Source organism: Oryza sativa, chromosome 6 (assembly GCF_034140825.1).
Source record: "Oryza sativa Japonica Group chromosome 6, ASM3414082v1".
NCBI classification, from domain to species: domain Eukaryota; kingdom Viridiplantae; phylum Streptophyta; class Magnoliopsida; order Poales; family Poaceae; genus Oryza; species Oryza sativa.
This window is the reverse complement of record NC_089040.1, coordinates 9,427,692-9,441,318: the sequence shown is the minus strand read 5'-3', so window position 1 is coordinate 9,441,318 and position 13,627 is coordinate 9,427,692. Positions and strand designations below refer to the sequence as shown.

At 44.4% G+C, this 13,627-nt stretch overlaps 3 protein-coding genes and 1 long non-coding RNA gene across 5 annotated transcripts; 2 read left to right on the top strand and 2 right to left on the bottom strand.

Moving 5' to 3' along the window:
* Positions 1-17: 17 nt before the first annotated feature.
* LOC4340739 (heat shock factor-binding protein) lies at positions 18-1,830 on the bottom strand. Its single transcript, XM_015786025.3, has 5 exons — positions 1,705-1,830; positions 1,145-1,198; positions 980-1,003; positions 855-897; positions 18-405 (listed from the first exon to the last, which is right to left on the bottom strand). Exons 1-5 carry the CDS (start codon positions 1,744-1,746, stop codon positions 269-271), a joined length of 300 nt encoding a protein of 99 aa, XP_015641511.1. The 5' UTR covers positions 1,747-1,830; the 3' UTR covers positions 18-268.
* Positions 1,831-3,129: 1,299 nt separating this feature from the next.
* LOC4340738 (uncharacterized) lies at positions 3,130-7,945 on the top strand. Of its 2 annotated transcripts, XM_015789008.3 has the most exons (9): positions 3,130-3,319; positions 4,247-4,379; positions 6,106-6,218; positions 6,655-6,726; positions 6,825-6,860; positions 6,957-7,002; positions 7,157-7,244; positions 7,336-7,393; positions 7,607-7,945. In XM_015789008.3, the coding sequence occupies exons 2-9, from the start codon at positions 4,301-4,303 to the stop codon at positions 7,655-7,657; spliced, it is 543 nt and encodes a 180-aa protein (XP_015644494.1). In that variant the 5' UTR covers positions 3,130-3,319; positions 4,247-4,300; the 3' UTR covers positions 7,658-7,945. The 2 variants fall into 2 exon arrangements, with proteins under 2 accessions (XP_015644494.1, XP_066167592.1); XM_066311495.1 differs by lacking the exon at positions 6,825-6,860 and having other exon boundaries at positions 6,655-6,746; positions 6,936-7,002.
* A 1,879-nt stretch (positions 7,946-9,824) lies between these two features.
* LOC4340737 (protein trichome birefringence-like 19) lies at positions 9,825-11,403 on the bottom strand. Its single transcript, XM_015788732.3, has one exon. It carries the CDS (start codon positions 11,296-11,298, stop codon positions 9,979-9,981), a length of 1,320 nt encoding a protein of 439 aa, XP_015644218.2. The 5' UTR covers positions 11,299-11,403; the 3' UTR covers positions 9,825-9,978.
* A 507-nt stretch (positions 11,404-11,910) lies between these two features.
* On the top strand, positions 11,911-12,434 carry LOC136356929 (uncharacterized). The gene is made up of 2 exons (XR_010741957.1): positions 11,911-12,176; positions 12,266-12,434. It is a non-coding gene; the product is annotated as an uncharacterized lncRNA (long non-coding RNA).
* The last annotated feature ends 1,193 nt before the right edge of the window (positions 12,435-13,627 follow it).

Here is a 13,627-nt window from a genome sequence, read left to right as displayed (position 1 = left end):
ACGAAGAAGCAAGCGCATGAATCTAAACAAACCTATTATGATCATTGCTCTGCGCAGTACAGTACAATATCCACAGAGAAGTTCACAGTAAAACATGCAACAACATCTATAAGAGAGATTCTCAACTGCTACCACAAATCTCAGATGCATAAAAGTGCCCTGCTAAGATCTTACAGCATGTAATTTGTCAGTGATGAATGGCTGGAGATGTCGATACGGAAATCAAATCTGGAATGGCATGCTACCATTTCAACTGCTTCTGTTTCTTTCATTCGGCAGAGCTACCCGCAGGCTTCGATTCTTCGTCCTTTGGCTTAGTTGGGGTAATACCTTCAGTGCCCATCTCAACCTTGAGGTCATTGATGCTCTGCTCCAACTCATCAATTCTTGCGCCCATTTCATCTAGTGAGCACTAGTTAAGGACTATGTACAAAAGCAGGTAGATATGTTGATAGTACGATCTTGTTTATGTCAGGAATTCAACGAAAAAGGCAAAAGCCTCAGGAACTCCCAAACCCAGCAATTTCTTTTCCCAGTTATATGTATTTAAACTGTTTCAGATACTCGATCAGAACTGTTCCAGTGTACTGATTGAAGGCACAAATATCATACTTTTTAAGGATTTCAAGTTACTACCAAAATCAGGAACTTTTTGGACTTGTCCCTCTTTTGTGTAGTGACTAATGGACAGATGTCACACATCAATAATCTTAAATGCCCAAGAGTATTCTTACACACTCAGAACTAAAGGTTCACCATGTTAATATTCTTCCTTTTAAATGAATATATTCTTCCTCTTAAATGAATGTATTTAAAGAAGTAAAGTGCACAAGAGAACTGGTTTAGAAGGATATTCTTTGAAATGATGTTCTCTGACATAGATTGGAACCTGGTTTGCTGCAAGAAAGTTACAATTCAGTAAAAGTGAAGTGATTGCATGAAATTCGCATCGCCCCGCCATGTGAACAAAGTTACTCACCATCTGCATCAGAAGATTTTGCACCTGCAAAATAAATAGTGGGCAAAACAAAAATAAATAAGTTGTCAAGAAATGCACTAGTAAGTACAGCAGCAGCAACAACAAACAACTCAATTTATATAGCTCAAAGAAAATGTGAACTCAGAGCAAGATCTTAATGCTCACGAAAGCGGTCATATCAGCAGTGCTCTGCGCCGAGCCATCCGAGTCCTGATCAGCCTGCATTAGAAGAGGGAATGGGATGAAATGAGCAAACTCGGCAAGCCTAACCACAATCGTCAGCCCAAGTATGCCACCATACGCATCACAATTCACAATTATACCATCCCACGAAACAACACAAACAAACAGCTGATCCATCCATCCCCTAGTCCTTCACGGATTACAGCTACGCACTATGTATACAGATGCAATCTGCTTTGCGCGTGCACCAAATCTTCGGTAGCCAAGAATCGCCAGCACGAGGAAACCTAAAACTGCCCACGCCGCATTCGCCAAATGCAGAAACTGCCCACAGCCCGAGCAGCTGCCACACGATGCGGAGGAGGAATTAATCCCGCAACCCGCAGAGGCAGGCGGGCAGGTCGTAATTCAAGCAAGAACCAGCCGGCGGGTGTGATGCGCAGCCCCATTTCCAAGAAATTTTGGCGAAAATCGTCTTCCTCGAGCGCTCGGCGACGGCAACGGGCGGGGAGGAGGGTGGCAGCGGGGAGGGAGAGGTGTACCTTGATGGGGATGCCGCCGGAGCCGGAGCCGGGAGCCGCCATAGGCTTGCCGCCGGCGAGGGGGGGAGAGCGCAGGCGCAGATCCGCTCGTGGCGAGATGGAAGTGGGAACTGCGCGATATGGGTTGGGGGTTTTCGAAAGTGGGCCTGCGGCACATGGGCCAAGAAGGCGCGTTGCAACGGATATTATAAGAGATAAAAGCAAAAGCAAAATCTTATAAGTTTATCGCATAGTTAGTTGATTAGGCATATAATGCTATGCTCAAAGCAAAAGCATTCAACTTGTGGTATTGGAGGTAGTCTCGGACACCACCACTAGCATCATTTAAAGTAGTATAGATAACTGTGAATTTATTCTTAAAAATACAATATAATCATAGTGTAATTGTATTGTAATTTATATGTAACCTGAATGTAGCTTTCACATAATTTTGAACCATATATTTGTTTTAAGATTCGTAACATTGTTACAGCACGTATATATGTAAGAGGATTCGGTTTCACGACACTACAAAAGTTGTACCCATGCCTTGCTATACATCTAATACGTGTTTTGAATCTTTTTTTTGTCTACTGTATTTTTATATGGACCAAAATACCCCTAGCATATCTTTTAACCCTAGCCCCAAATCTAACAACCCTATCCCAAATCGATCCCCTAATCGCCCCATGCTAGCGCCTAGCAGCAATGGCGATGGCTGCTAAGCAAGCTCCAATTGCGGCAGTGGTGACGGTAAGATTTCGGCATAGAGGACGGCGTGTCCGGCAGCTACGATGTGCGGTCCGATGGTAGCGACAAGCTCCACATTGCTCGTGTCGGTGGAAGCTGCCGATGCTAGCAATGGAGGGGATGGGCAGCAGTTGACTGGAACGGGCAGTCATCGTGTATGATGATCCCTCCTCACCAGCTCCATCCGCTACTGTGGATGCGCTCGGCGATGACAGATCGAGTGGCACAGAGGGAGCAGATTTGGAGGGTGGCACCGATGAGCAATGCTGAGTACGGTGGCTGCCGGTGGTCATGAACAACAACCCGACTCTTCCATCGCCCTTTTTTTTTCCCCTACATTTGTTCTTCTTTTTCATGTATATTTTTTTACACGAAGTTCAATCATTTTGTACACAAGTTTTGTATAACAATTTCATACTTTAGATTTGAAATTTTGATTAGATCTAAAGCATCAAATTGTGAAGTTGATAGGAGGAAGGTCATGTTGTTGTTCAATGCTTGATTTGTAAGGGGCATATGTATTTTGGTCCATATGGAAATACGGTAACAACAAAACGATTTAGTTTCAGATGTATAAATTGACATATATATGATTTTGGATGTTACATTGGCATGATTCCAATTTACTCTATTTGAATAAATTTTTTAAAATCAGCAAATTTATAATAATGTCACTTAACCATTTCTTTTGGATACAAGCGAAGCATATTCCTCCGTCTTCTCCCCGCCCGGGTGTCGCTCTCCTCCTCGTCGCCGTCGCCGGTCGTCGCCGGTCGCGGGTGGCGCGCAACCCGGAGTCTCTGCCGGCTGCTTACTCGCCGCGGGCTTCAGCTTCCTCCTCGATCTCCGGCGCGCCTCCAAGCTGCAGATCGGCCGACCCCCCCAGGTGCGCCCTCCCCCACAAAACTTCCCCCCCCCCCCCCCCCCCCCCCGCGCGACCCCGCAACTCCCCCTCCTCCGCATCCTACCGGATCCTCTCTCACCGGCCGACGCCACCTCGCCTCGCTCCCAGCCGCCGCCGCCGACGAGCGCCACTGCCAAAGCCCTAGATCGAAGCGAAGCAGAGGGCCTTGCCTCGCCCTCTCCACTCAGGATTTGTACCGCTCGCATTCGCATCGCGCGCTCATGACCTGGAGTTCATGTTGTGGAAGTAGACGCATCGTAGCAAGCACCACCCACGCGTTGGCTTGCCCCCGTATCTGCGGTTGATTGATTCCTGTTGGGTTCGGTTGGTGTTTGCTCAGATTCGAGGTGACAACGTACCAGCAGTGAAGAAAAAACATTGCGAAGAAGTGATCCTCGTTGCACCAAGAGTGTAAATAATCTTTTGATCAGCTCCTAGAACAAACAATAATCACATGTGTTGGTCCCATGGGCAGAACTAGAAAATCAATCCAACCAAGATGAGTTCATGATTGCTCATTCTTTCGTGCGTCAGATAAATCAAGCTGCATACTTGGGTAAAAGAAGATCATGTGCTCAACATCTTATTGTTCTGCTAGCAGTTGTGTTGAATCTTCCTATGATTGGCCGAAACGTATTATGAAGCTCCTGATGCTTCTGCTCTCCCAGTTGTTGGTAAAGAAAGTGATGCTGTTGGTTTGGCTAGCTGTCTAGTTCCTTCCAGTTTCTTTTGTTCCTAGCATGGGCAACAGTAGTCAGCAATCATATCAAAATTAGATGAAATGCTTGTTACTTGTTGAGACATTGAGATATAATGGATTATGGAGATATTACTCCATATGACATAAATACATATTAATTATGGACATCTATTTCCAGTTTTCTCTAATACTTTTTTGTTTTTCTGCAGTGTGTTGAAGCCTGCCCTTGACACTTAGCAACTGCAGAGTCCTGCTGGAGAGAGATGGGGTTCATCGGCGACACGATAGAGTCAATCCGCTCGATGCAGGTCCGCCAGGTGCTGGCGCAAATCATCAGCTTAGGTGCAACCTTGCCTCTTTTGCCTCAGTGATTATTTTGCTCACAGATAAGTGGATTGGGTCCACTACTTCTTGATTTAGGCTTGGGTATTTACCTTGTGATTCCAGGAGAGTTTCTTTGGGAGTGGTCTATTCTTAGTTCTGTTGGGTTTGATTTCGCTGGTAACGCTGGGGTAGGGAAGTCTTTTGGGATTCTTGATCTAGTTCTATGAGCTCTATTAACTATTCCCTCTGATCCATATTATAAGACTTTTGGGTTTGTCCCAAGTCAAACTACTTTAAGTTTGACTAAACTTTTATAAAAACATAGCAACATTTATAACACCAAATTAGTTTAATTAAATCCACTATTGAATTGTAGTATATTTGATTTGTGTTGGAAATGCTGCTATACTTTTCTATGAAGTTGGTAAAACTTAAAGAAGTTTGTCTTAGGACAAACCCAAAACATCTTATAATATGGAATGGAGGGAGTAGATTTTTCTAAGGAATCATACGGATCTGGGTAACAAAAATGGATTCGGGAAACAACTCTTGTTTAATGTTAACTGTAAAAATATGCATGTTTTATAGAGGAATCTTTTCACATATGAGTGGGTTTTAACCTTAGAAACTTCTTATTCCTTTTTTTTAAAGCTAGGGCATCAGGGCCCCCATTTCCATTACCAGAAATGAGATAGTGCTACAAGTTCTTGCTGAGTTACTTAAGCCTAGAAAACAAAAAGCGAAAGGAAGATAAAGAAGGAAAAACAAAAGGGTCTAGGGTTACAGTTTAAGATCTGAAGGATCTCCCGGCATGACAGCAAAATATTCAGCAAAACACACAACTATTCCTATTCAGCAGTGCACACCACAGGACCCATCTTTCACTTGATGTCTTTAGCCCTCTAGTCTTATGATCCCCGTCCCCCAACCGAATTTGGAGTTGAAAATGTCACTTGCCACTTGCCTTATTAATCTGGCCCCCAGCAGAAGTTTTTCTCGATTTGCCTCCAATGTCTGCAACACAGCCCAGGTTTAAATCCAGTGACAAGTCAGAAAAACTACCTCAGTAGGGTCTTTTGGGAGTTTATTCTCAAAACAAGCATTGCTCCTAAATTTCCAAATGGCCCAAATAACTGCAGCCACCCCTACAACCACTGAGTGTTTCATGTTCTTCTCAAAACCATTCAACCATTGCGGCATTGCCCAAACAGGTGTTGTATACTCACACCAAGTTTCAGATTGAGTGCATTAATTACTACATTCCAAATCAATTTGGCCATTGGACAGTTAAAGAACAAGTGTTGAATTGATTCTTCCTCATTACAAAACTGACAAAAGATCGAGTTACAAAATGTGATATTAGGCAAAAGGAGCACATAGAATTTACTCACTCTGTCCCACAAAGCTTCACCTTTTGCCTTCTTCATTTGCCCCACAAAGACTTCATCTTTGAAGCAGTCAGTGCATTTTGGAGTTTGAGAAAAAAAGAGGGACATATGCATTGAAGTTTGACAAAGTGCGGAACGAATACATTAGAGTTCTGAGAAAGTGAAGGGTATTATGGTCTTTTTGGTTTTATATTGGTATGTGTGAGATAGGCTAAAAATGAATTCTTTTTGGGACGGAGGTAGTACTGCTTAGTATGTTTTTATCAGTTAGGTTAGACTTCTGCTGCTCTTATGTTATATATATTTATTGTTGATGCAACAGCATATATGATAGCTTCAAATGTTTCTCTTGGCAGGTATGATTGTTACCTCTGCATTGATCATATGGAAGGGTTTAATAGTTGTAACAGGTAGTGAATCTCCAGTGGTGGTGGTTCTTTCTGGTAGCATGGAACCTGGATTTAAAAGAGTAAGTTGCTTCCTTAGACAATATAAGAGCCATATTATACTTATATTTGTGCATTCGCAATCTTTGGTCTTTACATACGGGGATTTACAGTAATATTTGTTTTTTGTGCATACGCTGAATTTCTCAGTTATAAGGGACAAATCTAAATTTCAGAAGTTCCATCTGCAACAAATAAAAAAGGGAATTTCCTTTTTTTAATAAGATAGGACGATATATGGTTTCCTGTAATTTATATTGGTTTGCAAATGGTGAACAAATGCCTTGTTGCCTTATTTTACATTCCTTAAAACTTCGGGTTCATTCATTTCCCAAAATTTTCTTTAAACAGCAATTTATTCCCATCTGTGTTCAACTTTCACCAAGAAGTCACTTTTTACCCTTTAATGCACTGTATGCATTTAGCATTGTTCATGAATGAATTGTTATCTGCTTTCAGGGTGACATCCTGTTTTTGCACATGAGCAAAGACCCTATCCGCACTGGAGAAATAGTTGTTTTTAATGTTGATGTAAGTCTTACTGAAACATTGTACATTGTACATCATGAATTTACTGTATTTCTATATCTCATTGTATTGTATTTGGCTGTTTTCTGCTTTCTATGTAGGGCCGTGAAATTCCAATTGTTCACCGTGTGATCAAGGTAATAAATTTCAAGTCATTATATTATCCCATTTGTTTCAGATGTCTTTTATGATCTTTCCCCTATACAATGGAGCTTATCATTCTCTTGGTATAGGTTCATGAACGCCAGGAGAGTGCAGAAGTTGACATCCTCACAAAAGGTATCCATCATTTTCTATTTGAACACCATAAGTTTCTCACCAGTGGTTATAGTGGTGACTGGTAAAGCATTGGCAGTAGTAATCACCTGCTAACAATGTATAACATACCGTGGATACAGCAATGTTTGTTTGTAACTGATGAGCTGCCTTTCAGGTGATAACAATTTTGGGGATGACCGACTTCTGTATGCACATGGGCAGCTTTGGCTTCAGCAACATCATATTATGGGGCGAGCTGTTGGGTGAGTGTCCTCGACTTTGACAACACTTATGTGCCTTCACACTTAATGAAATATATTTTGCCTGATCTTATGTTTTGTTATGCGAGAACAGTTTTCTGCCATATGTTGGATGGGTTACAATTATCATGACTGAGAAGCCAATTATTAAGGTATGCTCATCCTTTCTCAGTATACTGATTGACCTTGAGATTAAACAATGAATGCCTGTTCATAGGCGACAATTTGTTCCGTCATATAACTCTTCGCTCCTTCTCTCTATCAATGATAGCACAAAAATTAAGCAGTACCATTGCAGCTCGATAGGTCTCTTAAAACTTGGGAAGCATTTCTGACTGACTGATATACGATTTCTCTTGCTGCAGTACCTTCTGATCGGCGCGCTGGGCCTACTGGTTATAACATCAAAGGAGTAATAAAGATGCGGCTTTTCAGTAGAGTAGTGGCCTCTCTAGTCGCATGGAAGAAGCTGGTATTTGTTTCACCATGTTTCCAATGGAAGATGCGAGGGGTTTATTTTTAGGATAACTGTGCGACAATTGGCATTGTATTTTCCAGCGGTTTATCATGTGGCATCCATCTTTCAGTGGTTTACAGTTAATTGCGCAAGAAAATTTAACGTGACTTTTGGTTCGGCAACTGGTTATTGGATGCTGACTTTGATACAATATAAGATGAATTCATAAAGCAATCCTTTGAGGCAAGTAGAATCGAACCTGGCTAAGCCTTTTTCCATGGATTTGTTGGAGTCTTGACTCTTGAGTGCTAAATCCCTTTCTTGGTTACCAACTGCTATTCAGCGGCAGTTCTTTTCACTATTGTATCTGTCTTCTCAATCCAAACTATGCTGAAGTCTGATCACTGAATAGCAGCGCGGCTGTGATGGTTCATTGAATACTTTGTTGAATGCTAGTAGCTCATGTGCCATAAAGCCCTAACAGAATACTGGTGAGATCTCAACATGCACATATATGCTTGTACTTGTGTGAGATTGAGGCAAATATTTCTGTGTATAGTAAGTATATGTGAAAAGGAGAACTCGAGCCATATTATAGATCTCCAGCCCATTAAATCGTATCCAGAATATTGATATGGTGTTGTCTTTTTGGATAAAAGAAGTTCGTTTGGACGTGGTCTCTTTTGACAAATTTGTTTACTTCTGATGAGTGAAATGGTTTACATTTTGACTGTTGTCTGGGTGAGCTTAAAGCGTAAGAATGATTTGACCGGCTGGCTTTAAACCATGGCCTTTCACTTCTTGTTCTTGGTCCGCAGTTCTTGAGTGACTTTGAATGTCAAAATTTCAGGTTGTCGTTCAAACAATGCGATGCTTTTGGCGTCAAAACAACCAACTGAGACGCCAACTGAGCTTAGAGTCTTGTGATAAAACTCCAGATTTAAGATCTAGACTCGGCAAGAAACTTGTATTTACCTTGAGATTTAACATGAGGACGTATTTAGTGGTCAAAGTGTGCAGTGTGCTAGTGCTATATGGGGTTGAGCCTTTAATTTTTTTTTGAAGGGATGGCAAAAGCTTTACGTCTTTGCCTCGTATATCGATAGAGTAGAAGAAAATTATAAAAAGTTATGTATAGGGTCTGTCAAGACGACATACCTGGAAAAAGAGAATTCTTAGAAGATATCTCCCAAAATTCCGAACTCTTAGAGTCTAGATGCTCTTGCTTCCTCCTTGATCTTGGCTAGGATTGAGGTTGACGTTGATGCTTTGTGGCATAATATTCTTGCATTACGTTCGCACCACACTTCCGAAGATACCAGAATCACCAGAGTTCTAAGTGGTTGGTGAGGGTTATTGGGGGACTCGAGCACAAGATTCCACTATTGTTTGACTGAGTGACAATCATTCCACTTGTTCATTGTAGGTACGTGCTAGTCCATCTCTGGATCTCTGCCCATATTCTCTTTGTGGCCCTACATTTTGCTGGTAGGTGAACTGCATATTTGTCGACAGTACAACACAATGGGTAGATCTTTTGATTTTTCCACCCTCTTCGCTCCAACCCGTCCGCTGTCCACACTCTATTTTGGACAATGAGCTAGGAGAAGAACTTGCACTTCGAAGGGGCCCATGATTTCTAGATCGATTGGTTGAAAGCAGTTCTCGTGGCCCCGAGGAACCGAAGTCTGTAAGCCAAATTTGCCGAAATTTGACGAGTATTGTCTATTTGCCGTGAGGTTCCACCGAATGCCATTCCGTTCGTAATTTAGAGGGGTCATTATCCTGACGCTAGATCAAAGTCGCACGAATTGTTGCAAATGTTCCTTCTCTGTGAATCACAGGATGTCAATGTCTCGAATCCAATTGCTTTCTTTTTTTTTTTTGAGGCTGCGAAAATAGCAGGTGCAATCCTCCGTGGGGTTTGATTTTCTAGCCACTTCGAGCTCTAAAAGCACACTGTTTGCCATCCCCAACTGTTATGGTTGCTGTTGCCGCAAATAGTTCCTCGTCGAGATGATTGCACGGGACCGCAGTCCCTGCCCATGGCTTCTCAGGTGCCACCCACTCTTTCCAATCTAAGCCATTGTGCCGAAGCAAAACGATCATAAACTGAAAAAAATCTATACTCAGATCAATATATCTAAGCATCTGATTCCGCAACTCAACGAGGCAAAGACAAAAAAAAAAAAAAAAAAAAAAGCAAATCCAAGGGAAATTTTCATCTACATTGCTCCATATTTGTCTGTGCTTTGCTGAGTGTCACGTCAGGTAGCGTTGTCATGAGGATGCGATTATCTGAAGCAGCAGGTCGTTCCACACGTCGATCGCTCCGGGCAAGCACCAGTGCAGGCAGTCGATCTCGAATCCGTCGTGCTCGCCGCCGCCATGCCCGTGCCGGTCCGGGTGCCCGTCCGGCCGGAGCAGCATCATCCGCGTCACGTCCATCAGCCTCAGCCGCGCCCGCTTGCCGCCGTTCCTCGCCGCCGCCGCCGCCGCCGCCGCGGCGAACTCCTCGACCTGCGCCCGGTAGAACTCCGCCTCCGTCGCCGCCATCTCCGGCGCCGCCCCGTCCTCGCTCTCGCTGGCCGGCCGCGTCGCGGTGCACTCCCCGCCGTCGAACCACCCGCCGTTCTCGTAGTGCGTCGGCGCCACCGTGCGCAGGATCGCCGTGCCGTTGAACCCGTCCAGCCGCGCCAGCGCCCCGAGCACGGCGCGGAACGCCGCCCGCTGCGCGTGCTCTGGCTGCTTGACAATGGCCGTGGCGGTGGCGTTGCTGTCGCCGCAGTCGTGGCAGCCGACGACGCGGCCGTGCTGGTAGTACACGGCGGGGCGCGCGAACCAGTGCGACGCGGAGAGGACGACGTAGTCGTGGCTCTTGGCGGCGGACGTCCACCGCTCGTCGGGCTCGTCGAGGTGGAGGTCGCTCGGGCCGGCGAACACCTCGCCCTGCCGTTCCGGACCGACCGCCTCCGGCGGGCCGCGCGTCAGGCGCCACCGGACCTGGAACGGCGTCCAGAAGTAGGCGACGGCGAAGCCGTGCGCCGGGAAGCGCCAGTGCTCGAACCCCGCCGCCGCGTCGCGCGACCTCGCCGGCGCCTCCACCTGCGACAGCGCGCACACGAGGGACGTCACGTGGCTGCTCGCCAGCGAGTCGCCGACGAACAGCATCGACCTCCCGCGCACGAGCCGGAAGAACCGCGCCGCGTCGAACGGCCCGAGCGGCTCGCACCCCTCGCCGCCGTCACCGGGACGCCACCGCCACCGCAAGAACTCCATGCTGGGCCTCCCGTGCTTCATGCAGTTCTGGTAGTTCTGGATGAACCCGCACGTCGCGTTGGTGTAGTACGGCGCCGCGCCGGCGTCGCGCATCCACTCGCCCCGCCCCCGCGCCAGCGCGGCGTCGCAGGCAGCCGCACCGCCATCATCGGCGGCGCCAGGCCAACGGAAGGAGCCGAGGGAGAAGACCGAGAAGGTGGCGGCGGCGAAGAAGAAGAGGAGCGCGACGAGAGCCGGGACGGACGTGGTGGCCTTGGCGGCAACGGCGTGGCGGGTCCGGCGAGCCCCGGCGAGGAGGCCGCGGATGGAGAGGCGCTTCATGACGGTTACCGACGAGGCCTCGCCGGTGGCGTCGCCATGTCGCCGTGTAAGTAGTGGGAGGTCGCCGATCGATCGAGCTCCACTGACACAGATGTGAAAGTCAACGGCGGGGGAAAGTGGAGGAGACGTGGTTGATGGATCCGGACGTGGCGAGCATGTGAGCGCGCGTGCGTACATTCTCTCGAAGTGCCCCGGTCAATCCAACATTTTTTGTACAAGTATACGGGGCTATCTCGTGCATACGCACCAGCAACTGAGATGGCGCCCCCACCCGGCAGACAAGTTTTCTTCTCTTTTTTTTTTTACGATTTTTCTCCTATTTTGGCACCCCCTTCCGTCGGAGCGTTTTTTTCTGTTTTTTTTTTAATCTTCAGCGTACGTGTTTTTTAAGGAGGTGTTTGGTTGCCCACCACACATTGCCACAATTTCTTTGGAAAGTGTTTGGTTGACTACTAAAGCTATGCTCGTCACAAGCCAAACCTCCTCCCACCACAATATTTTCCAGCAGAAGTGTGGCGGGCTTTTTCCCCACCACAACCATCCGTAGCGCGCCATATCGGCGAAAAAAATCACCAACTACCGCGATAAATTCACCCCCTTGCCTTGTTCAACACAACAAACCCTATCTTACCACATCTCTCTCCTTCCGCCATGCTCCATGGCTGCCATTCCACACCGCCGTGCTCGTTGAGCTCACGGGCAGAGGTACTGCCTTCTCCCAAAGGCAGTCTTCCTTTGGCCTTCTGCCTTCCGATCTCCTGTCACCACCAATAGATGGCACCTGTTGATCTCTGGTTTTCGTTGTATGTGTGTGCATATCTGAGTAGTTTCTAAGCCCTATAGAAGCAACGGAGGCAGTGGAGGCAAAGGGACACCAGGTACATCTAAATTGGTAACTCCTATTTCCAATAAACTATAGGTGTCATGTTCATTTATCATTTTTTAAAATAATTCTCTATTTTCATAGGGATGCATAGGAGCACTATAGTACTGTACTATTCTCACCACTATAGTATTGAGGTATTTCTATCATTCTGTAAGAGGAATCCAAACAGCTACCACAACTTCTTGCCATACATTCGTGGCAACGATCCAAAACAACAGCCACATTGATTTTGCCACACCTTAGTCATAAATCAAACAGTCTAATTTTGCCACAAACTCTGGCTAGCCTTGTACTTAAGCTTAAGCATGGCAATGTGTGGCCTAGAACCAAACACACCCTAAATCTTTAAGTTGAAAGTTTTCAAATCTTGACTTAAAAATCTTCTAATTTAAATTGGAAGTTTCAAATATGGAGTTGAAAGTTTTTAAATTTTGAGTTGAAAGTTTTAAAATTTGAGTTTAAAGTTTTCAAATATCAGTTAAACTTTTTCAAAATTGAGATGAAAAGTTTTGAAAATTTGACTTAAAAATTTAAATTTCGAGTTGAGAGTTACAAAATTTGACCTCGAAGTTTAAATATTGAGTTGAAAGTTTTCAAAGTTTAACATGAAAGTTCATAATTTGACTTGAAAATTTTCAAAATTTGGGTTTATAGTTTGAAATTTTAAGTTGAATGTTTTAAATTTTTTGTATGACTTTTAGTTTTTAATAAAAAGTTTTAGATTTTATTTGAATGTTTCTTTCACGTATAGATTTCTTTCAATCTGTTACTCCTAGTAAAAAAAACCTTCAAAGAAAGAAAATATTACCTTAATTATCGTTATATCCAAAACTAATATGATTAGTTACGATAAGATTTAGCGCCTCCGGGAAAAGATAAGGTTGTTGCCGACTGAAAAAAGAAAAGTCAAAAACAAAATGTGTGGCTATGCTGGTCCTTATGAGCCTGAAACGCACGTCACCAATTAGCTTTGTCGCAAGTATACTCCTACTGACCCTCTAAAAAAAGTATACTCCTATTGATAGTTCATAAGGACTCAGGACACTGACTCCATCATTTCGGAGTTTACTCTCCCTATCCCATAAAAAAATATTCCTACTATGTCAGATGAAATTAGTGAAGAATAAAAATAAACAAAATACATCTTATTATTGAGAAAAGTAATAATAGTGATATGTAGGTAAAGGATATTGAATGGAGAAAACTTCTCGTTTTATGTACTAAGGATAAGTATAATGGCAAAAGTTGGTTTTTTATGTGACAAGATTTAAACTTTAGAAGTTGAGTTTTTTTTAAAAAAAAATTGGAACGGAGGTAGTATAGATTTTGATTTGGAAAGATCAAACTGGATATGGCTTTTCTGACGTTAGGAACTTTAGGAAAATTGGAGGATTCAGTTCCTATAGGATTTAAGTACTATTCACTCATTCAGTTTGGAGGAAT

Excerpts from the sequence above, each read along its gene's own strand:
- LOC4340739 (XM_015786025.3), bottom strand. The coding sequence starts at position 1,746 with ATGGCGGCTCCCGGCTCCGGCTCCGGCGGCATCCCCATCAAG. Across the intron at positions 898-979 it reads AAAATCTTCTGATGCAGATG|CAAACCAGGTTCCAATCTAT; the intron begins GTGAGTAACTTT and ends ACTTTCTTGCAG. Across the intron at positions 406-854 it reads AGAGAACATCATTTCAAAGA|TAGATGAAATGGGCGCAAGA; the intron begins ATATCCTTCTAA and ends ACTAGTGCTCAC.
- LOC4340738 (XM_015789008.3), top strand. The coding sequence starts at position 4,301 with ATGGGGTTCATCGGCGACACGATAGAGTCAATCCGCTCGATGCAGGTC. Across the intron at positions 7,003-7,156 it reads AGTTGACATCCTCACAAAAG|GTGATAACAATTTTGGGGAT; the intron begins GTATCCATCATT and ends GCTGCCTTTCAG. Across the intron at positions 7,394-7,606 it reads CTGAGAAGCCAATTATTAAG|TACCTTCTGATCGGCGCGCT; the intron begins GTATGCTCATCC and ends CTCTTGCTGCAG.
- LOC4340737 (XM_015788732.3), bottom strand. The coding sequence starts at position 11,298 with ATGAAGCGCCTCTCCATCCGCGGCCTCCTCGCCGGGGCTCGCCGGACC.